The 21716-nt window shown below is 44.4% G+C and overlaps 1 protein-coding gene across 2 annotated transcripts in view; it reads left to right on the top strand.

Annotated features, from left to right (window-relative positions):
• ryr3 (ryanodine receptor 3) overlaps positions 1–21716 on the top strand; it is a 126609-nt gene that overhangs the window by 78018 nt on the left and 26875 nt on the right. For both annotated transcript variants that reach the window (XM_080024059.1, XM_080024058.1), the window contains 21 exons: positions 5198–5301; positions 5763–5898; positions 6073–6256; positions 7467–7569; positions 7681–7801; positions 12255–12424; positions 14113–14333; positions 14843–14933; positions 15572–15712; positions 16265–16428; positions 16613–16691; positions 16962–17051; positions 17273–17416; positions 17937–17999; positions 18176–18251; positions 18416–18542; positions 18810–18925; positions 19052–19119; positions 19239–19360; positions 21338–21387; positions 21478–21538. In XM_080024059.1, coding sequence (XP_079880185.1) covers positions 5198–5301; positions 5763–5898; positions 6073–6256; positions 7467–7569; positions 7681–7801; positions 12255–12424; positions 14113–14333; positions 14843–14933; positions 15572–15712; positions 16265–16428; positions 16613–16691; positions 16962–17051; positions 17273–17416; positions 17937–17999; positions 18176–18251; positions 18416–18542; positions 18810–18925; positions 19052–19119; positions 19239–19360; positions 21338–21387; positions 21478–21538 — 2431 coding nt within the window. The remainder of the gene's footprint in view (positions 1–5197; positions 5302–5762; positions 5899–6072; positions 6257–7466; positions 7570–7680; positions 7802–12254; positions 12425–14112; positions 14334–14842; positions 14934–15571; positions 15713–16264; positions 16429–16612; positions 16692–16961; positions 17052–17272; positions 17417–17936; positions 18000–18175; positions 18252–18415; positions 18543–18809; positions 18926–19051; positions 19120–19238; positions 19361–21337; positions 21388–21477; positions 21539–21716) is intronic.

Raw genomic sequence — 21716 nt, 5'->3', positions numbered from 1 at the left:
CAAGTCAATCCAGGTTTTCCCAATCTAGTCCATGTAAAAGGGGCAGGGTTCACAAACAGGGTCTACCAGAGCCACATATTTTACACAAGATGAGCAAACTCTAATATTAAACAGAATTTTGAAATATAATCGAGGCTAAAACTAACACAGTTGCTGCTGCCAATGGTAGGAAAGAATACCACTGGCAATCCTTGTATCATTCATTCATATTCATATCATTCATATAATTTCATATCCGATTTAGAATCCAAAATCAGAAAACCAATTACGGGCTGTTTTTCGTTATTTAGATTTTGTTCTGAAATTAAAAATAGACAGGCTGCTGGGTTCGAGACCTGGTGGCTTGCTCCAGGTGCTTTCTGGCATGCGGAGACCTGGCGAGGCTGCGGAAAGCGCCTCCAGGTGCCTTCCGGGGCATTCTGTCTGGTCGGTTGTGTTGCGGCCAGCCTCACCCTTGCGCGGGGTGTGGGTGGGCATAGGGGCCCCGCGGGTGAGCCTGAGGGGTGGGCGGTTCGGGCAGGGTGTTGGGTTGTTGGTCTGTCGGCGCGGGACCTGGCTCCGGACCTGCGGTCTGTGCCTGGCATCTGCAGCCTAGGTTCTACGCCTGCGGCTTCTTCTTGTGCCTGCACGTGGGGGTGGGTTGAATGTATGCGCCTCAGGGGTGCGGGGTCTCCTCGCATGCTACAGGAATGGGTCAAGCTCCTCGGGGCCGGGCTTGGGTGTTGCTCTGCGGGCTTCGGGCTTCTCTGGGGGCTGGGTGGTCTTCTTTGGCTGCAGGACAAGGTTCTGGGGCTTTCCTGCGGCTGTGGGGTGTCTGTACGGCTGCGGGCCTCAGGGATGGCTTCGGGGCCTTTTCTGCTGTTTAGAGGCGCTACGATATAACACCGACCTTATACTCCATAACCAATTGGGACAAGTCCCGTATACTCACCAGTGGACACACACACACACACACACACACACACACACACACACACACAGCTGCTTTGAACACACCCTCACCCTCCCGGTTACATCCCTCTCCTTTTCCTGCTTTCTCGCTTTCCTGGACTTAATTATCTCCTGTTTGTTTTTTTTCGATACATGTCGTCTGAGGTTTATGCTTTTTCATGTACATGTTGTTGTTTGTTTCTATGTTTGTTTTTCCATGTACATGTTGTTCTATTTTTTCTTTTCCCTTTTTAAAATTTTCATTAAATAACAACATGGTGGATGACCGAGGGTGGCTCGGTGCGACCCTCGACCAGGGCGGACTGTCCTCAGTGCAGAGGCTGACGCACGCACAAGTCAGGGTCTCACAAAACCCTGCGGCACAATGAAAGTGAAAGATTGAGGTGGGATCCAGCCCCCCGGGGCTCGGGCGCACTAAATTCGAAATAATTAAATGATAAAAACATGTTTTTTTCTCACATTCTATTTTTAATTGTAAAACAGAATCAAAACAACGAGCGAAAAATTATTGGTTTTCTGTGCACTCTTAACACTTGATTTAGCATGACTTTGGCGGTCTCTCTGGCTGTGGGCAATTTAGTCAGCGTAATAAAGTGAGCAACTTGGAGAACCCATCTACCACAGTGAGGATAGTAGTGTTACCTTCCGATGCAGGGAACCCAATGACAAAGTCCAGAGAGACATGGTACCACGGACGACGGGGAATGGGCAGAGTAGGGAGGAGACCAGCTGGCGGGAGTTATTTTTCTGTGAGCATACAGGACATGTGGCTACAAACTTCCGGGTGTCCGCATCTATGGATTCCCACCAGAAACGTTGTCAAGAAGGGAGATTCCTGCCTAGTCCTGGATGGCAAGCTATCTGGGAAGAGTGTTCCCACTTCAGAACCTGAGAGTGTACATCGGCTGGAACAAAAAGGCAGTTATAAGGGCAAGTGCTGGGAGATGGGTGGTTAAATAGAGAGTCCTTTACCTTCTGCTCCACCTCCCAGGTAACGACAACGATTATGCAGGAGGCAGAATCTTATCTGACTGTGAAGGATGACCCTTAGCTTGGTAGATGAGAGAAAAGGCGTCAGGTTTGTTGTTCTTTGAGCCCGGACGGTATGAAAAAGTAAAATCAATAAAAAAATAAAATAAATTAAAACGGCGCCCACCTGGACTATCTGGGATCGGATGTATTTGAGGTAGTTGTGGTCAGTCCAGTTAATGAATGGTTGCTCTGCTCCCTCCAACCAGTGCCTCCCCTCCTCCAATGCCATCTTGACTGTAAACAGCTCGCGGTTCCCAATGTCATAATTGCGCTCTGCAGGGGATAACTTGTGAGAGAAGAAGTTTTTGGTCGACAGCTGATTTGGGAGTGTACGGCCCCTACTCTTACATCTGAGACATCCACCTCCACCAGAAATGGAAGGGAAGGGTCAGGCAGGTTGAGAATGGGTGAGGAGATGAACCATCTCTATAAGCCACCGGAAGCCTTGTCTGCCACAGGTGAACAGAGGAAAGTAGAACTTTGTGGAGGTTAATGCAGTGAGTGGTGCCGCCACCAGGCTATAGTTCCAGATAAACCTTCTAGAATTTGGCAAACCCCAAGAACTGCTGCAACTTTTTCCTGAAGGCCGGTATCGGCCAGTAAATGACTGCCTGAACCTGGCCGGGTCCATCTGCACGTTACCTTCAGCAACGCTAAAGTACAAGAAGGAGTCCTTGGGCTCATGGAATTCTCACTTCTCGGCCTCCGGAGAACACACCTTACATGGCAGACATGCTCCTGCTCAGATCCCGAGACCATAAGGATATCGCCCAGGTAGACAAAAACAAATACATTAATAAAGTCTCTGACAGCATCATTCACCATGGCCTGGAAGACTGCAGGAGCATTGGTGAGAACAAAGGGCATTACCAGGTGCTCATCATGTCTCCTGGGGGTGTTAGAATCCGTTTTCCATTTGTCTCCCTCCTTGATGTGGACCAGATGAGCGTTCTGGAGATCCAGCTTGCTAACCATGGCTTCCCTGTGAAGGAGTTCGAAAGCAGAAGATATTAATAGAAGGGAGTACCTGTTCTTCACCGTTATATTGTTACGACCATGATAGTCAATGCAGGGTCGCAGCGACTTGACCTTCTTCCCCACAAAGGAGCCCGCTCCGGCTGGATATAAAAAGAGTCGAATATTACCTGCTTCCAACGACTCCTGTATGTATGAGTCCATGGCCTTTGTCTCTGGGATGGACAGGGAGTATAGTGCCCCTCTCGGGGCATAAAACCAAGAAGAAGCTCAATACTGCAGTCATAGGGGCAATGAGGTGGAAGCGAGGTGGACGGAACCTCGTTTAACACCTTTTTCAGCAGCAAGTACTCAGGAGGTACCCAGAAAAGACAGGCAATTCTGTGGAAGGAAGAGAACTAGGAACAGGAGACGGAGCAGTTCTGAGGCATACTGGAGTTACAATATGAACTCCATTGTAGAATGGAACCCGTTCCTCAGTCAATCTGCCAAGGATATTTGAGTGGAATCTATATGTTGGAATGTAAGGGTTTCATGATGGTTTCCTGATATGCGAAGATGTAGAGGGACAGTACGATGAGTGACGTCACAGTGAAGGTAACCATCCAGAGCTCTGGCTTCAACACCAGATCTTGATTCTGGTTGAGCATTTTTTCGGAGTGGATTGCATTGCTAACCAGCGTCCCCTGGTTGGCTGATGAGTTTCTCCTTTTACGGGACAGTTGGACACGTAATGGCGCCCCTGACCACAGTACAGACAGCAGTTCTCCCACCGGCAGAGGTGTCGTCCCGCTCACGAGAGCCTCATCATGCGAGCTGCATCGGCTCTGCTGATTGGCGAGGGGTGCTCGAGGTAGGATTTGACAAGGAAGGAGGAGGCAATGCTGGCAGTCACGGAAGACCTTGGGATTGACTGGTCAGCGCCCTCTCACACCTCTGCTCCAGGAGACGTTCATTGATGCGGACGGCCATGGCAAACTCACTGGACCCCCTGGGCCAGGTTAAAAGGTCCACGAGCAGCCTCACAGCCAGGTGTAGCATGGTTGAAAACCCTCCGGACACTGTCAGATAAGGCTGTCACCGAAGAGCAGAGGTTCTGCTTCTCCCAATCTGTGGTATTCCAGTCCCAAGCCCATCCCATGAGCTGGGTGACAATGAAAGCCACCGGTAGATAACTGGTGCTCTGTAGAAGCGTTCGAGAGTGGAGAGGTGAGGTTCCGTACTGGAAACGGCACAAGCAGGAAAATTGATAGCTGAGCAGCAGTTTTTCATGTCTCACCAAAGTGAGCTGCCAAATCCTGTCGCAGAGAGCCTCCAAATATTCGTCATGGCGTGCGGAGTATTCCTGGAATACCTCCGCAACGGCAGTGAGTTGTTGCTTGTGTTGGTGTAGAGCACAAGCCTGTGCCGCCATCTCTCGTCTGAGTCTCTCTGAATCGGCTGGGTTAATTTCTGGCGAGATTTTACTGTTATGCTCACTGTCTCAGAACGGATGTGAACCCTTAAGCACAACACAAGAACAATCAGGTAAAAAGTCCACAAGGTTTATAAAAAAAAAACAAAAAAAAAAAACAGGTAGCTCCACCAGGAGATCAGTCCAAAAAGGCAAACTTGTCCAGCAGGGAACAGGAGGAGGTTCGGACAGGAATCAGGAAGTAGTTGTAGTAGCTTACAGGCAACAGCACACATAGGGAATTTTATGACAGTCAAGGCCTGACTGGGGAAGACAAACTAAATACACTGGGGTAATGACGAGACACAATTGAGGGGAAAAACACAAAGGTCATCTGCAGGACAAACAACAGAACACAGGACGTGGAGGAAACCGAGAGAGAGACAGCTAGAGGGAGAGAGAGAGACCGAGAACACAGGGAGATACCAGGACAGGTGGACTACATACACTAGGGAGAGAAGGCTAACAACAGGGAACAGACAGAGGGCAGAGTCATGACAGAATAGCTGCTTCTGCCTGAGCAAAAGTACCCACCTGCATGAGATGGTGGAGAAGGGACATCCTTTTTGTACAGAATTAGTGGATGAATACCAATGAATTTCACTGGAAGTCTCTATCAGGAGCCATTTGTTAGCTGTGATGTGTCCAGCTGTTGATCTAGTTATCTTAATTAAACGCTGTGTAACCTGTCATTTATAATCTCAGCGGGTGCTGCAGCAGAGATGGAGGGTTTTAACTGGTAGTTGACTATTTGAATCACAAGTGTGTGAATGTATGTCTGTGCAGCCTCTGAGGCGATGAGGGGCTCCACCCCCCTGGACGTAGCAGCCTCCTCGGTGATGGACAACAATGGACTGGCTCTGGACTTGGAGGAGCCCGATCTGGAAAAGGTTTGCTGCATTAGCACCGCATACAAAATCAGACACTCTATGCTTTTAAAATTAATAGTATTATAATATATTTCATTAATATACTATATGGAATATGTGCAAAGTACAGTATATTCATTTGCATTGTATTGTATATACTATACAGTACAATGCATATAAATACATTTCTCTCTTCTTTCTTTGTATAAAACATATCTCCATTTCATGTATTGTGAAATAAGCTGAATAAAGAAACTAACTCACATTCTGCCACTACCAGTTTTCCTAATTAAAAATGATGCACATTTTTCTTGAGAGTTGAATTAGCTCTGTCAGTGCATTCAAGCTGTCGCTTTTTTCTGACAGTTCCATTGAAAAGACTGAGTGTTTCATTACAACACGAGGACAGGCTGACTGTGTGTGTGTGTGTGTGTGTGTGTGTGTGTGTGTGTGTGTGTGTGTGTGTGTGTGTGTGTGCGTAGGTAGTGATGTACCTGGCAGGTTGTGGTCTGCAGAGTTGTGCTATGCTTGTTGCCAAGGGTTACCCAGACCTGGGCTGGAACCCCATCGAGGGTGAGCGCTACCTCTCCTTCCTGCGCTTCGCTGTCTTCAGTAATGGTAGGTGTGTAGGGGAGCTACAGCGTTAATGAGTCTACATGATATCTCAATGTGATGTTGTCTCACTAACACCATAACGCTTCCTGTGGAGGCTCGAGCACCAAGAAGGCTTATTTTAAGGAATTGCACAGGCAACTAAAAATCGTTCTTCTCATGCATCGAGTGTCTTTCCAGGTGAAAGCGTGGAGGAGAACTCCAACTTGGTGGTGAAGCTGCTGATCAGACGCCCAGAGTGTTTCGGCCCCGCCCTGAGGGGAGAGGGGGGCCAGGGCCTGCTGGCCGCCATGCAGGAGGCCATCAAGATCTCAGAGGACCCTGCTCTGGACCTGCCCAGCTGCACCTCTGCAGTGACATCAGGGTAAGGGGTGCTACTGTCAATGTACTGTCAAAGGGGTGCCACTGTCAACTGTGCATCAGTTTAATTAGGAGTACAGCTTCAATGGTATTCAGTGGAGGATGAAGTAGTCGAAACAACGCCAAAACTGTCTAAAGTTTGATGCTTGATGTTTTATCATTTGTGTGGTCTGCCCTAAATTAGTTTTTGCAGCGTCTAGTTGAGATAAGCACACACTCTGGTCTTCACATGTACTGGTTAATGTTCATCCCTATACAGGAGGCATCCACAGCATAGGACATAGTGATTATAGATGATAAGTGGTATTTTGTGTTAGGTTTGGGCTGTGGCTTTGGCGTTAGGTATGGGATTTTTGTACTGGATCTTTAATACTACTACTCCCTTTTTTTGGTCTAGTATTAGACTGATACCATCCCTAACTAGCCGTTTAGGATTATTCTTCCCCTGCTTGCTTCAATACTGCAAGAATGCTTTGAGGCTTCAAGAAGTTGCCTGGGCACTTAGAATGTACTTTGGAATTTGATATAGTGCATTCTAGACATTATTTCAACAAGAACTATAATCGACAAACATAATCTAATGACATTAGTGTATGGAATTGTTGGTACAGTACCAGCCACTCAGAATGGCCACCCCAAGCTGGCTACCACCATATAATTAAATCAAATCGAACATTTACTCCGATACGCAGGTCAAAATGGAATTGATATTGCACCAGGGGAGTTGGAAGAATTGAAACACATAAAGAATCATAATAATATTGATGTCAACAATATGCTAAAACAATTACTATTAGAGTTTTTAAAGTGTGCTGATAGCTTGTGATAGCCGCTTGCCACAATGTAGAGATTCCAAATAGCTGAGAACTGTATCCCTGCCAACAGCACCATAAAAACGATTTGCTACAGAGGCAACATGTCAGTGCAGTGGAAGGGAATTGGGGAACAATCTATGAGAGTGAGCCATAAGTAAAATAATATATTGCAGGAAAATGGCCTTTTAAAGATGTTTGCATTCTTGCCCTTCCGCAAAGCAGCCATCAGTCATGTGTTATGGCTTTATGAATGTGTTCTTTCTCATATTATGATGATGATGATGAGTAGACAATGATGATTTTGTCACTCTGGGTCCCTATAAACTGTGTGCTTTTTGATAATTAGCTGTTACTCAATGATACAGTGGCGTGACAGTGTCTTTCCTGTCTGCATCGCAGATCTGGCGAGGAGGAGGAGGAGGTGAACCACATGGGGAATGCCATTATGTCCTTCTATTCTGCCCTCATCGACCTGCTTGGCCGCTGCGCCCCAGAGATGCACGTGAGTCTCGCCAAAAGGAAACACTTGCAGCTCAGGAAGCGCTTGCAGCGACCTGCTCTTAAGCACACAGTTTAATCTACGCCATTTATCTGTTTGTGTCTCCCCCAATAGCTCATCAACAAAGGTAAAGGTGAAGCTCTGCGTATCCGCGCCATCCTGCGCTCCCTGGTGCCCACCACAGACCTGGTGGGAGTCCTCAGCATCCCCCTCAACATGCCCATAGTCAACAGAGGTAAGGTCCTGTCTGCAGTCTCTCTGTCTGTCTGCAGTGTGTGTCTCTTGGTATGATAAGTGTCATTTAGGCCAACTAGTAAACCATCTGATTCCATTGGTTAGTAAGAGTACCGGAAGAGTAGTGGAACTTAATATTTGACAGTTTACAAGGAAAGAAGCACTAGGCGTGTCTTCCTTTAAATAGCTACTGTTAAACAATCTGTCCAAAGATATTATAATACTTATTTCCATTATTGAGATTAGATTAGATTAGATTCAACTTTATTGTCACTAGCAGAGTACAGGTACAGAACCAATGAAATGCAGTTGACGTCTAACCAGAAGTGCAAAAGAAGCATTTAAATACCAAAGTGCTATTTGAGTACAGTGTTTCTGTACAGTTATGTAGGCAAAAGAGATGCATTATGTACAACAGTGTAAGGTTGTAAATACAGGTTTGTCAGGAGTGTAGGGGGATTATGTACAGGGAGTATAAATAGACATTTTATATTAAATACTATATATGTACATGTAGTATATATATGTATATTGTGCAGGTTTTGGTCAGGTTATGGAATATATAAAAAAAGTTCAGTTAAAAAGAGTACTGTGCAGTTTTTTAGGTGATAGCAGTGCAAGGGCAACTGATGAAACAGTGCAGTAGTGAGTGTAAACAGTTATACAGTGCAAGGCAATAAAATGTAAACAGGTGAACATTGTGAGAAAGTGAGATGGAACAGGTAAGCAGGTAACAACAGGTAAGCAGGTAACCATTTAAAAGTCCAGTGCTAGAGGGGGGGTGGGGGTTTATTCAACAGTGTTACAGCCTCTGGAAAGAAGCTGTACTTGAGCCTGCTGGTGCAGGAGCGCAGGCTCCTGTATTGCTTGCCAGATGGGAGAAGGGTGAAAAGTCCATGGTTAGGGTGGGTGTCATCCTTGACAATGGATTTGGCTTTGTTTAAGCAGCGGTCATGGTATGTGTTGTGGATGGGGGGGGGTATACAGCCAATAGTCCTCTGGGCAGAGTTCACTAATCTTTGTAATGCCTTGCGGTCGGCAACGTTGCAGTTACCGTACCAGACAGAGATGCAGTTTGTAAGTATGCTCTCAGTGTTACAGTGGTAGAAGTCTGATAGAATCCTAGTACAAAGCTGTGCTTTCTTAAGGGTCCGTAGGAAGTGAAGGCGCTGATGAGCCTTCTTCGCCAGACTGGAGGAGTTGAGGGACCAAGAGAGATTTTCTGTGATGTGGACCCCAAGGAACTTAAAGCTAGACACACACTCCACCTCAGCACCGCTGATATGGAGGGGGGTGTGTGCCCTGCTCCCGGTTCTCCTGAAGTCCACAATGATCTCCTTGATCTTCTCGGTGTTGAGTTCCAGGTTATTGTTTTTACACCACGTAGTCAGATGTTGAACCTCATCCCTATATGCTGTTTCATCCTCATCTCTGATCAGGCCCACCACAGTAGTGTCATTTGCGAACTTGATTATGGCATTGGAGCCATAAACAGGGGCACAGTCATGAGTGAAGGGAGAGTAGAGCAGAGGGCTGAACACACAACTCTGCAGCACGCAAGTGTTCAGGGTGATAGTGGAGGAGGAGAGACTCCAAATGTAACAGCCTGGGGTCTGTTAGTAAGGAAGTCCATAATCCAGTTGCAGAGTGAGTTGCTGATGTCAAGCTGGCTGAGCTTGGAGATCAGCTTGGAGGGGATCACAGTGTTGAATGCAGAATTAAAGTCAATAAACAGCATTCTAACATATGTTTTGGGGCTATCCAAAGTGCTAGTGGGTGAGTGCTAGATGGAGCACTGTGGAGATAGCATCCTCTGTTGATCGGTTGCATCGGTAGGCAAATTGGTACGGGTCCAGTGAAGGGGACAGGCAGGCTTTCAGATGTGAGAGGACCAGCCTCTCAAAACATTTTGCAATGAAGGGTGTCAGTGCAATAGGGCGGAAATCGTTCAGTTCCTTGGCTGTAGAGTGTTTAGGCACCGGAACAATGGTGGCAGATTTTAAACTGTGGGGAACTGTTGATTGGGCTAGTGACATGTTGAAGATGTCAGTGAAGACACCAGCCAACTGCTCTCGCACTCTAGCACACATCCGGGGACTCCATCAGGGCCAGCAGCTTTCCAAGCATTCACCCTGCTCAGGATGTCGCAGACCTCTGAGGTGAAGAATTGGAACGTGTCCTCGTCTGGTGGAACAGCTGACTTGAAGGCTGCCTCCTTGTTTACCCGATCAAATCGAGCGTAGAAGTGGTTCAGCTCGTCTGGGAGGGAAGTGGAGGACGGTGGGGGAAAGTTGCATTGGGATTTGTTGGTGAGTGTATGTAGGCCCTGCCACATACGCCGGGGGCCGGAGGAGTTGAAGTGCTCTTCAATCCTTTGCTTGTAGTTGTGTGTGGCCCTGGATATTCCTTTCCTAAGATTGGATCTGGCAGAGCTGTAGGCCTCCTGGTCTCCCGACTTGAAGGCTGCGTTCCTGGCCTTAAGGAGAAGGTGAACTTCTTTGTTCACAACAGGGTTTCTGGTTAGGGAATAATTTCACTGTTTTATGTGTCGTCACTCCCTCTGCACACTAGTTGAGGTAATCCATGACGGATTTGGCTACTGTGTATGAATGTTGGTATGAGAGTCCTTGGTGGCATCAGCAAAAAAAACCTTTCCAGTCAGTGTGTTGGAGCTGGTCTTGAAGAGTGGGATCTGCATCTTCCATCCAGACTTTAATTGTTGGTTTCACACGTTTAATGAGAGGGGAGTATTTTGGCGTGAGAAACAGAGAAATGTGATCGGACTGACCAAGGTGGGGGAGGGGTGTGACTTTGTAAGCAGCAGCAACATTAGTATAACAATGGTCTAGAGTTTTACTGCCTCTTGTGAAGTAAGTAACATTTTGGTGAAATTTAGGGAGAACAGTTCTTAGGTTGCAATGGTTAAAGTCTCCAGTGACAATAAAAGCCCCATCTGGATGTTTAGTCTGAAGCTTATTAATGGCAATGGAAAGTTCCTTCATTGCCGCTTTACTGTTGGCATCAGGTGGAACATACACAGCAATGGCAACAATGCACCTGAACTCATGTGGAAGGTAGAAGGGCCTGCATCTCACGATTAAATACTCCAGTTCATCAGAGCAATGGGCATCAAGAGTGACACAGTCCGTGCACCAAGTTTTGTTTACATTAATGCATAAGCCGCCTCCTCTGCTCTTCCCCGTAGTCTCTGCAGTCCTGTCGGCGCTGAAGGTAGAGCGTCCTTCTAGTTCCACCACGCTTGTTGGAATGTCATTGTTAAGCCAAGTTTCAGTGAAAAACATGATGTTACAGTCCATAAGGCTTTTCTGTGTGAGGCTCCATATCTTCAGTTCATCCAGCTTGTTGAACAAAGAAGGCACGTTGGCAAGGAAGATGCTAGGCAGCGCAGTTCGGTGCGGGTTTAGTCTTAGCTTAGCACGCACTCCACCTCGCTTACCCCGTCTCTCCCTGCGGTCGCGTCTCCGTCTACGAGCCTTTCCGGTCAGTAAGAATTGTACATCTGGTTGCGGTGATCTGACCAGCTCCGGAGGGAGCTTTAACGGGTGATCCAAAACCAAGTTCTTGCAGCTTTGATGTATATCCAGAAGTGAGTTTCTGTTGTAGGTTCGTTTCGATCGAGTGTTTCGAGTGAAAACAAGCAGGATAGTCAGATAAATAAACACTAATTCGCAAAAGCCGGAGAGACGCCAAGCCGCGCGTTGTGCACGCGCTGCCATCTTGGATGCCCAATGTTACAAAGTTACACCAGTACACAAATTGCAATACATCTGGAATCGGCAGCTGGATGTTGTGTTAACATTAACTCGAAAAGTCAAGCTCAGCCTCATTACATTTCTTGACTTTGGGATCTCTGGAGCTTAGTCAGCAAGACACCAAGTCATGGTGAGTGACTGCTCCTGGCGCTCGTGCAGCTTTCAGGCATTGGTTTCTTTCCATTCCTCACACTGTCTGCAGGGCCTACACCCCCCCGTCTATACTTTATATAGAAATCATCACGTCTAGTCATTACCGTCTTTGCGGAAAAAGCTAAAAGGAAAAAGTCGAATTAAGCTGCCTGGATTTTTCACGACAGATTCTAACTTGGAAGTGAGCAAGTTTCCCACAGGAATAAGCTCCAGAGGTCCCGTTTTCAAGATGTCTCCAACAGCTTTATTTTTCCTATCTACTTTATCTCACTTCGTCTTCGTTCCTGAGTTAATGATGACAAAAATATCTACAGCATTTCCTGAAACACATGTGTGTTGAATTGACTTTGACTATCTGGATGTGGTGTAGATGATTTGTCTTTCTTTTGCCCATTATTTTCATTTCTGTCCATATGCACGTCCATTAATAAACTGACTATGAATTACTGGGGTGTGATTTTATTTAATATGTAATAAGAAAGTAACTGGAGCCTTATTCCTTTTCCTTCTCTTCTGCGTCCTGTTCAGATGGCTCAGTGACTGAGCCAGATATGTCGGCCAGCTTCTGTCCTGATCACAAGGCCCCCATGGTGCTCTTCCTGGACCGTGTCTACGGCATCGAGGACCAGAGCTTCCTTCTCCAGCTGCTGGAGGTGGCCTTCCTGCCGGACCTCCGGGCCTCCGCATCCATTGACACAGTGAGTGAAAGTCACACAGATTGGGACCACAGTTGTTGTTTGCTTGTTTATTTCAAAGCTTCTTTAGCTGCAAGCCTCATACCATCAAACTATGGCTGATTTGCCAGCAACAGAAATGAGCGTCTGATCACAGAGGTTATTCAGAGTAACCAAAACCTTATTTCCACCACAAGAACACTCTCTTATCAGCCCGCTGTTTGGGTACAGGGATTTGTTACATTACAGAAATTTAAGTCTAACCCAGTAAAGTAGACATTTTTCCTGGTAATTGCAGGAGGGACACACTCACACAGTTGTATTCTACACAAGACTTGGGCTTATGTCTAATTCAATAAGTAATTTGAATGCAAACATTGATCCAGGATTCTGGGCATCAATGAGAATCGTCTCAGCCAAAACAAACAATCAGCAGACACTTGCCGCTTCCATCAAACGAAGAATTTGTTCAGAATGTATATGTTAACAGCTACATCAAAGTAGCTCTGTAGAGTCCTCCATGATCATGATGTCATGTCAGAAAACTACATTGTCATCCATTAATCCTCTAAATGAGCCCTGTCTTAGGGAATCAATACCCATTTTGTGGGAGTAATTTCAAAGTAACTCCTTAACCTTTTTTTTTTTTTTTTTTTTTTGATATCAGTTTCTTCAGATAAAGCACTCCTCTGCAAGTCTTGTCTTGCACTCATCCAGTATTCTCTATCGGAACAGTGAGGCAGCCACTGCTGGATCAATGCAATTACTTTAGCATAATCTCCCAGGGAATAATAATGACATTCCAACTACAGTACCACTAATTCAGCCAAACAATTATATCCTAATGTCAGTAGGATCAGCTTCAATGCACAAACTAGATTATACTGAGGACATTGTGTGGCTTTGTCCGACGCGGTCAAAGTCCCTCAAATGGTGTTTAGAATGTGCTATGCAAACAACTGTATTTTGACTATGCGTCCTTGACCCTTCAAGACGTAGGTTGCCTCCAGGACAACTACGCCTGATTTTATCTGTTTTTTAGTTAAGCTTACAGATGTTAGAACACAGTGTTTTGTAACACAAATGGATATTTTTCTCTAAACTATCTATGCATCATTGCCCAAAATAAAAAAAATAATTCAAATGATTTAAATAAATCTGTTATAATTCACTTCCTAAGCAGCTTTGCCTGTACCAGACATGTAACCAAAGGACTCTCACTCACCCCGGGACTGGTCTGTCAGTCGGCCCCCGGTTGACAACCAAGTTGGGCTTCTACTTCACAAATGTCAACTCAAAACATGTATGAATTCCATGGCTTTTCACTAGTATTTCTTTCCTTTTTCTTCTTTCTTGCTTTCAAGTTCTGTGCTTATTTGTCACTATTATTTTGCCGCCCCTTGTGGTCGCCTGTGCGAGCTCCTCCATGCGTTGCAAAGACATTTCACTGCATATATGTATGAACGTATAATATACGTTCATACATATATGCAGTGAAATGTCATGTACAGTATATGTATGTGACAATTAAACCTCTTGAATCTTGAATCTATTTCATGGTGGTTACCATTACTCTTTTGCCAGTGACTCCTGATTCCTGAGTCATTTAAAAGATAATTTCACGATGAATGAAACGTTCGCAATTCTTGCATCACGGAAGCCATAAAACTAAGGTTTGTCTCACCTTGCTAATGCCACTGTCTGCCCCTCAGGAGGTGTTGAGCACCACAAAGACGGCCCTGGCCATGAACAGGTACATCGGCTCGGCGCTGCTGCCCCTGCTGACCCGCTGCGCGGATCTCTTTGCCAGCACCGAGCACCGCGCTGTGCTGATCGACTCCACCCTGCAGACCATCTACCGGCTGTCCAAGGGGCGCTCGCTCACTAAGGCCCAGAGGGACGCCATCGAGGAGTGTCTGCTGGCTGTCTGCAAGTAAGCCCCGTCGAATGGAACCAAATAGGACAGAGTCCTTATTGCTACAAGTTCTCCTTTTTATGTCATTTTTTTATAATAATAAAAATAATAATAATTATATATATATATATATTATTATTATTTTTTTTTTTTTTAATACTGCATTTGTCAAAGCACTTGTCCTCATGCCTTTTTGACGCCATAGAAGTGTACTGCCACCTAGTGGAGAGTTACTGACCTGGCCTTGGTAACTGTAACCTGTTACCTTGGAATGAATGACCATTTTAGCTTCAGGTATACCAACTTACAACTTGTATATGAACTCTATATATTATGTATAACTTACCAGGAAAATGTCCTGATATTTTAGGATTTTTTTGGGGGGTTAAACCAAACCCAAATTTGTATAGCAGAGCATATATTTTCATTCATTATTAATTGTTATCTTATGTTACCTTAAAGTTACAATCATTTAAAAGGTGATACATTTCAGAACATTCTCGTAATTTGATTCAACCCACCCGCAGACACCTGCGTCCTTCCATGATGCAGCAGCTTCTGAGGCGGCTGGTGTTTGACGTCCCCATGCTCACAGAGTACTGCAAGATGCCCCTCAGGGTGAGAACTCAAACATTTCATAATTTCTGTTGCCTTTCTTTCTTCAGATGAATGTAGATGGCTGAAGTGAGTGATTTTCTGCGTTTATTGTATGACTTGTGGCCGGTCTCACATCCACTGTGTGGACTGGATGGGTGCTTTTACCCCCATCCAAAATGACGAATCCATCCATCTTTCTCCCTGAGAACACACCAGCTGTCTGTCAGCAAAACAGATCAGTTGTCATCCATATTCATCCTCCAAATTCTGATTTTATTTAACACCTGATTGTATATAACACCTGATTGTATATAACCCCTGCATTCACACAAATGCAATCTAGTCCAGTTTGTTGAGCCACATGTAGAGCTGCTTATTGAGACAAACAAAAGGTCTTTGGAGACCTACACTTTATTTTACACTTTGTCACTTGACTTTCATGACTAATCGAAAATATAAAGTAAACAAAGACACTGTAATCGTGGCCTTCTCTCTGTAAATTTGGTTGAGGGGGGAAAAAAAATGTGTGAAATTCTTGGTGTTTTTTTTTTTAAGAAAAAAATCAGATACAATACTAGTGGATTTTAAGATAAAATAATTTCGCGTCCATATCTGTATTTTGCAGAGACATTTACGCTGATTTGTATGTTTCCCTGTAGTTGCTGACTAACCACTATGAGCAGAGCTGGAAGTACTACTGCCTGCCGTCCAGCTTGGGAAGCTCGGGCATGGCTTCAGAGGAGGAGCTGCTGCTTACCAAGAAGCTCTTCTGGGGAACCTTCGACTCCCTCTCTCAGAAGGTACAGCTGCAAACACCAAGTCCTTGATTGTTGACTGAGAGACTAAGATATGGTTGATTTCTCTGAAGCCTTCATATCTCCCTCTCTCTCTCTCGATCGCTCCTTTTTTCCTATTCCCTATGCGAGCCTTTCTTATACAATGGATATTTAGAAATACAAGTGGCTCGTTTCTTCAAATCACTGTCCCTGGTGTAAATGGAACATGTCCGCTAGCGAGGACCTTTTCGAGGCACAGTGCTATTTATTTTCTTGTTGATTCCGAGTTTCATGGCTTGAACATACTCCCTTTGGGAGTAATGCTCTGGGTATTCCACCCCAGTGAAGTGAGCAATGAAAGGCTGGTGAGGCTGAGCCAGAATCGCTGAATCATTCAACAGTCTTGTGCAGAACATTGCTCCATGCCGTGCTCTCTCTCCTCTCTCTCTGTCTCTCTCCTAAGTTCTGTCTCTCAGTCAAGGAGACTTTTCCTCTCTCATAAAATACAAATAGATACATACATACCCTCTGTTGATCTGTTTCTATATGGCTCTGCTGCAACATTATCCTCTGCAGAAGTATGACTCCGAACTTTTCAAGATGGCCATGTCCTGCCTGTGTGCGATCGCCGGGGCCCTGCCTCCCGACTTTGTGGACGCCAGCCCTGGTGCCACACTGGAAAAGCAAGCGTCGGTGGACGCCCAGGGCAACTTTGATCCCCAACCCATTAACACTGCCAAGTGAGTAGCCACAAAAGTGTGCTTCTTTGACATAACTGGTCAAATTAAAAGTCTAGTATGTGGAATAAATGTCGAGATTGGAAAGGGATCAGAAATGGAAGTGAACATCATTTCATTGAACTTTTGATTTATGGATACTTAACAGATTCTATCTGGTCGATGTTGCTCCCTTTCTTCTTTACAGTATCTCCCTTCCTGAAAAACTTGAGTACATTGCTAACAAATACGCCGAGCATTCCCATGAAAAGTGGTCCTCGGAAAAGGTTGGTAATTGTGAATATGATGTTAAACCTGTACAACAAACCAACCAAAACATCAAGGAGAGTTTGCCATCCAAGCTGGTTTTAATTTCCACAATAACAATGCATAATCATCCCTTTGTATAGGACAGTAAAATGGTAAGGTACCTTGTATTGCTCATTACAAAGGTAATGGGACCATGGTGTCAGTTTGTTAGCTCAATGCTATGTCGACCTACTCTGTAACCTGGAAGCCGGGTGTATTTCAAGGTTTTGGAATGATGATCTTTGCAGGTGTCAGCTGAATGGAAACTGGGTAATAGTGTGGACGACCAGGCTAAAACCCATCCACTGCTGAAGCCTTACAAATCTCTGAGCGAGAAGGTACATGAAATCACCCTCCAGAGCCACTGCTGTGGTAACACTGAACTGGGATGTTATAATATTCAACCTTTTGAAAAAAAAATTGTTTAGAAACTAAAGTTAATGTCACATTGCAAATCGTTATGAAACAAAAAATGCCTCATAATCGTCTGGCAATAGTCTTCATTAATGAGGAAATGTTCCCCGTGTTTGTGCGTATGCATGCTGTTTCTCATGTCTAGGAGAGAGAGACGTACCGCTGGCCAGTGAAAGAGTCACTTAAGAGTATGCTGGCCATGGGCTGGAACATTGAGAGGACCAAGGAGGGAGAGGCCTTGTTCCAGCAGCGAGAAAGTGAAAAGCAACACAAGTCCTCTGAGCCTCAGGTGGCTGTCCGTGCACAGGGTGACAGGGTTCGAGTCCTCAAGTGTAGACTTCTCCATTAGTCCACAGCAGTTTTAACCACATCTCAGACTTGAAATTGTAGTAACTCAGACTTGACTCAGTCTTGCGCAGTGGTTGAGTGTTTTATTTTTAATTTCTGTTTCTGAAATGCACAAATAGTACACACAAGTGCAGCATGCTATTGAATTTGAGTTAGTGTCTAGTGTCTGCCTTTACCAAAGTTTCAACCCCATTGGTGAATGTGGTTCACCAATTTAAAGTCTTGGAATTGACTGTAGACCATAATATTTGGACTCTTGGTCCTGCCTTGGTCTCCCTCTGGGTGGTCGTGACTAACAGTGGCAAATGATGATACAGTTAGAATATATCTGTTAAGGTATGGGAATGCACAATTCTTCTTTTTGCAATAAGTAAAAAATTCTCACACTCTTTCATCTTTGGTTATCTGATTTATTGTCAAATATGATTCTATCCTGCTAATGTCCGTTTTCAATTCTGTAGGCTAATGGATTTAGCCCTGCTCCAGTAAAACTGCACAATATCACCTTGTCCAGAGAGTTACAGGTGAGCCTTCACCCAGCAGCCAATATTGCCATTTTAAATCAATGCCAACATTTCAACAAAACGTAGCGTAAAGCAAAAACAGATTGTAAAAGGCATGTTTGGCCCCAAGATTCACATGAATTCGAATATGAATGAATGAATATTTCATCAAACTGATACCCCCACTGCTGTTGCAGGGCATGGTGGAGGTAGTTGCTGAAAATTACCACAACATCTGGGCCAAGAAGAAGAAAACTGAGCTAAACAGCAAAGGTAAGTAAGTGCACTCTAACATGTAAGATATTGTATTTTCACTTTGTATCTTGGAGTCTAACTTGTTGTTTTATTGTTGTTTCTCTGCACTGCTTTGTCTCGAAAGCATATCATCGCTGATATAAAAAAAACACCTGTAATCATGCTCTTCTGACTTGGTGTAGCAGGAGGAGGGACCCACCCACTGCTGGTTCCCTATGACACCCTGACAGCTAAGGAGAAGCACAGAGACAGAGAAAAGGCTCAGGAGGTTTTCAAGTTCCTGCAGATCAGTGGCTACGCCATCAGCAGGTTAGCCAGCCCCATGCTGTGCAGTCTGGTACAAAGAATCGATGTGACGTGTTGGTATCCATGCGCCATTTTGGTCACGACCCACTAGGAATGTCAGCTGCAAACTCGTACGATTTGATAGTGTTGAAACTCAAAAGTATAAAGAATTAAGAGTTAGCTGATACAGCCAACAGCTGAAATGCAAACCTCAATTGTCTTAGTCTTCAGTGTTGGCTGCCGACACTTTCAATGAGTTATGCTTACATATGTAATCCTTCACTATGACAGAGGTCTGAAGGACATGGAGCAGGACTCCTCATCAATAGAGAAGAGGTTTTCCTACAAGTTCCTCAAGAGGCTGCTGAAGTATGTGGACTCCGCTCAGGAGTTCATTGCCCACCTGGGTGAGTGTATGTGTGTCAGACTGAAGACACTGATTGTTGTTGGAACCATAAAACGGAAAAACGTTTTCAAGATTTAGATTAATGATAGAGACATAACTTACACGTGTTGGACTGTTGTTGATCCAGAGGCCATGGCCACCAGTGGAAAGACAGACAAATCCCCTCATGACCAGGAAATCAAGTTCTTTGCCAAGGTGTGGGAATCACTCTTCGTTAGTAGTCACCTCAAAATCATTATTTCACACCTGCATTTGGTGCAGCTCAAATGTCTTCAAATTGTTTAATGTGAAGTATCGGTATGGCTTTTCTCCAGGTGTTGCTTCCTCTGGTAGACCAGACCTTCAAGAACCACTGTCTCTACTTCCTGTCCACGCCCAGCAAGAACATGAGCAGCTGCGGCTATGCCTCCCACAAGGAGAAGGAGATGGTCACCAGGTAACACTGCAATACAATCTCAAGCCAACAGTAAGAAGTCAAATTACACAGGATACAAAAGCCCCTTTCCCACATGGAATCTGTAACATTGATGGATAAAAAAGGCAGTAGGTAGTCATTCCCACATAGCTTCCTTTACGGAAAAGTTCCTTATAGAGTCTGTTCCCACATACAGTAAATTACTGTTACGGATACATTACGTAATGCTGGCACGAGAGGTGCTTGATATCACGCGAGACTAGGCAACAGAATCGTAATTTAGACCAGCGCTTCGCTCCCCGTCTCCCCGGCCAGACTCTTCCCTCCACTGACAGTGAGGGGACAGAGCCCCGTCCCCGGACACAATAACACTTACCCAAAGTTATTAAATCAGTGTGGTCATTTTCAACCTATCTTACACTTTCTACCTCTGGAGAATGAACATTCTCCACCCGTTCTACCTCTCCGTGTCCACTTGCTCGAGTAGCATTTTTAAAGAGAAAAATAATAAAATTTAAGAATATAAAGACCTGTCTCCGTAGAGACCGGACGTGTTTTAGTTTCTTGTCTTTGCAGCTGAGCTCCACAGTTTGGTTCGGACTCGCCAATATTTGGTGTATTTGTTTGACATTTTTTAAATGTTTGTATGAAAAAACATTCGTAAAAAGCCACTATGTGTTCTTTATTTGGATTCGGCTCCACCCCTTCTTTACGGAAATGTTACTGCTTCCATTCCCACATACCTCCATTCACATCCGTTCCGGCAATTTGCCAGAAATTATACTACTTAGAGAGCGGGGAAATTTACAGAACAACTTTTCCAGAACATCGACACTGGCTCCCATTCCCTCATGACGCCGATGTGGAATATTGATATACATAATTGATATACATAAGATATACATAAGCATATTCCCCTCTATCTATTGATATACATAATTGATATACATAAGATATACATAAGCATATTCCCTCTATCTATTCCATTTTATTTCATTTTATTCTATATATTTTATTTTATTCTATAAGTATTCGACTTACTGTATTACGTTTTAGGAGTCAGTTAGTCGGTCTATTAGAAAAAAAAAAATTTTTATTGTGTGCTATCACCGCATTACATTTCACTGCATATATGTATGAAAGTATGTATATGTATGTGACAAATAAAAATCTTGAATCTTGAATCTTGCCTGTAGATTTACGGCTTTCGGTGCAAGTGGGAAAGGGGCTAAAGACACAGACCTTTTGGCAACTTAGCCGGCTGTTTATGCAAAAAGCAATTTCCATCAATTAGTCACTCTGTTCAACATCTGCATGTGTTGCAACCTAGAATTATTTAGGAATTTGCATATTGATTATTTGAACTAAAATAAGCTGAAATAGATCTAATTTGTTTACGCAGAAGATAGTCTTCCTTTTCATTGTATTTTGATATTGTTAATGTGCCAAATATGATTCTTATTAATGTAACTTAGTAGCGGTCAGAGTTCAGTATTAACGAGAGCGAGTGATGTCATCTATATGCGCAGTAGAGCGGGTGATGTCATAGATATGCGCAGTAGAGCGCGGCAGAAAATGGACCCACGTTGTATTTGCATTCCGTGTACTGAAAATGGCGACAGTCTTCTTTGGGTTAAACCGTTACGACCAAGAACTGAGGTGAATAAAAGTTGCCAAATAGAAGAGACAGAGTCATGTCTGCTTGAGGGTGCAACACATGTCTTAAAACACATTAGATGGATTTGACATAATGTTATACAGTATCTAAAAAATTAATTGAATATAAAGCAGTGGCATGAATTGCAGTCAACCACATAAAGACACAATGCTTACGTCCATATATCCATATCCGTCCAATTTCCTCTCATTGTATATAACCGAACCCATACACTAAGTGCATGTCTACATTTCCCTCTCCTCCCCTTCCCCTTTTTTCTCTAACTCTTTCGGTACTCTGTTCATTTCTCTCTGTTTTTTGCTTTCTTATTCCTTTTCCAGCCTGTTCTGTAAGCTGGCAGCTCTTGTCAGACACAGGATTTCTCTCTTTGGTAAGGAATGGGCATTGCCTCTACCCGTTTTCCTGCCTGGCTGTGTGTCATTTGTTTACTTATCTTCATAATAATGTGCCGTTCTCGCAGGCAGTGATTCTGCAATGATGGTGAGCTGTCTGCACATCCTCGCTCAGACTCTCGATACGAGGTAAACACCGCAACAATATACGTCCTCTACTGTTTTCATTCAGCTTCATGCCATACTTTGTTGAGCAATAATAAATACAAAAATTCTCTACACACTCGGAACTTTGCACAACTTTTTTATCCTTTAGTTCCGCTAAGCCTTTGTGGACCATAAATATTGGAAAAAATCCATCCATAAT

This window comes from Zeus faber (assembly GCF_960531495.2).
Source record: "Zeus faber genome assembly, chromosome: 2".
Taxonomy (NCBI): Eukaryota; Metazoa; Chordata; class Actinopteri; order Zeiformes; family Zeidae; genus Zeus; species Zeus faber.
This window is presented reverse-complemented; position numbering and strand designations above follow the sequence as displayed.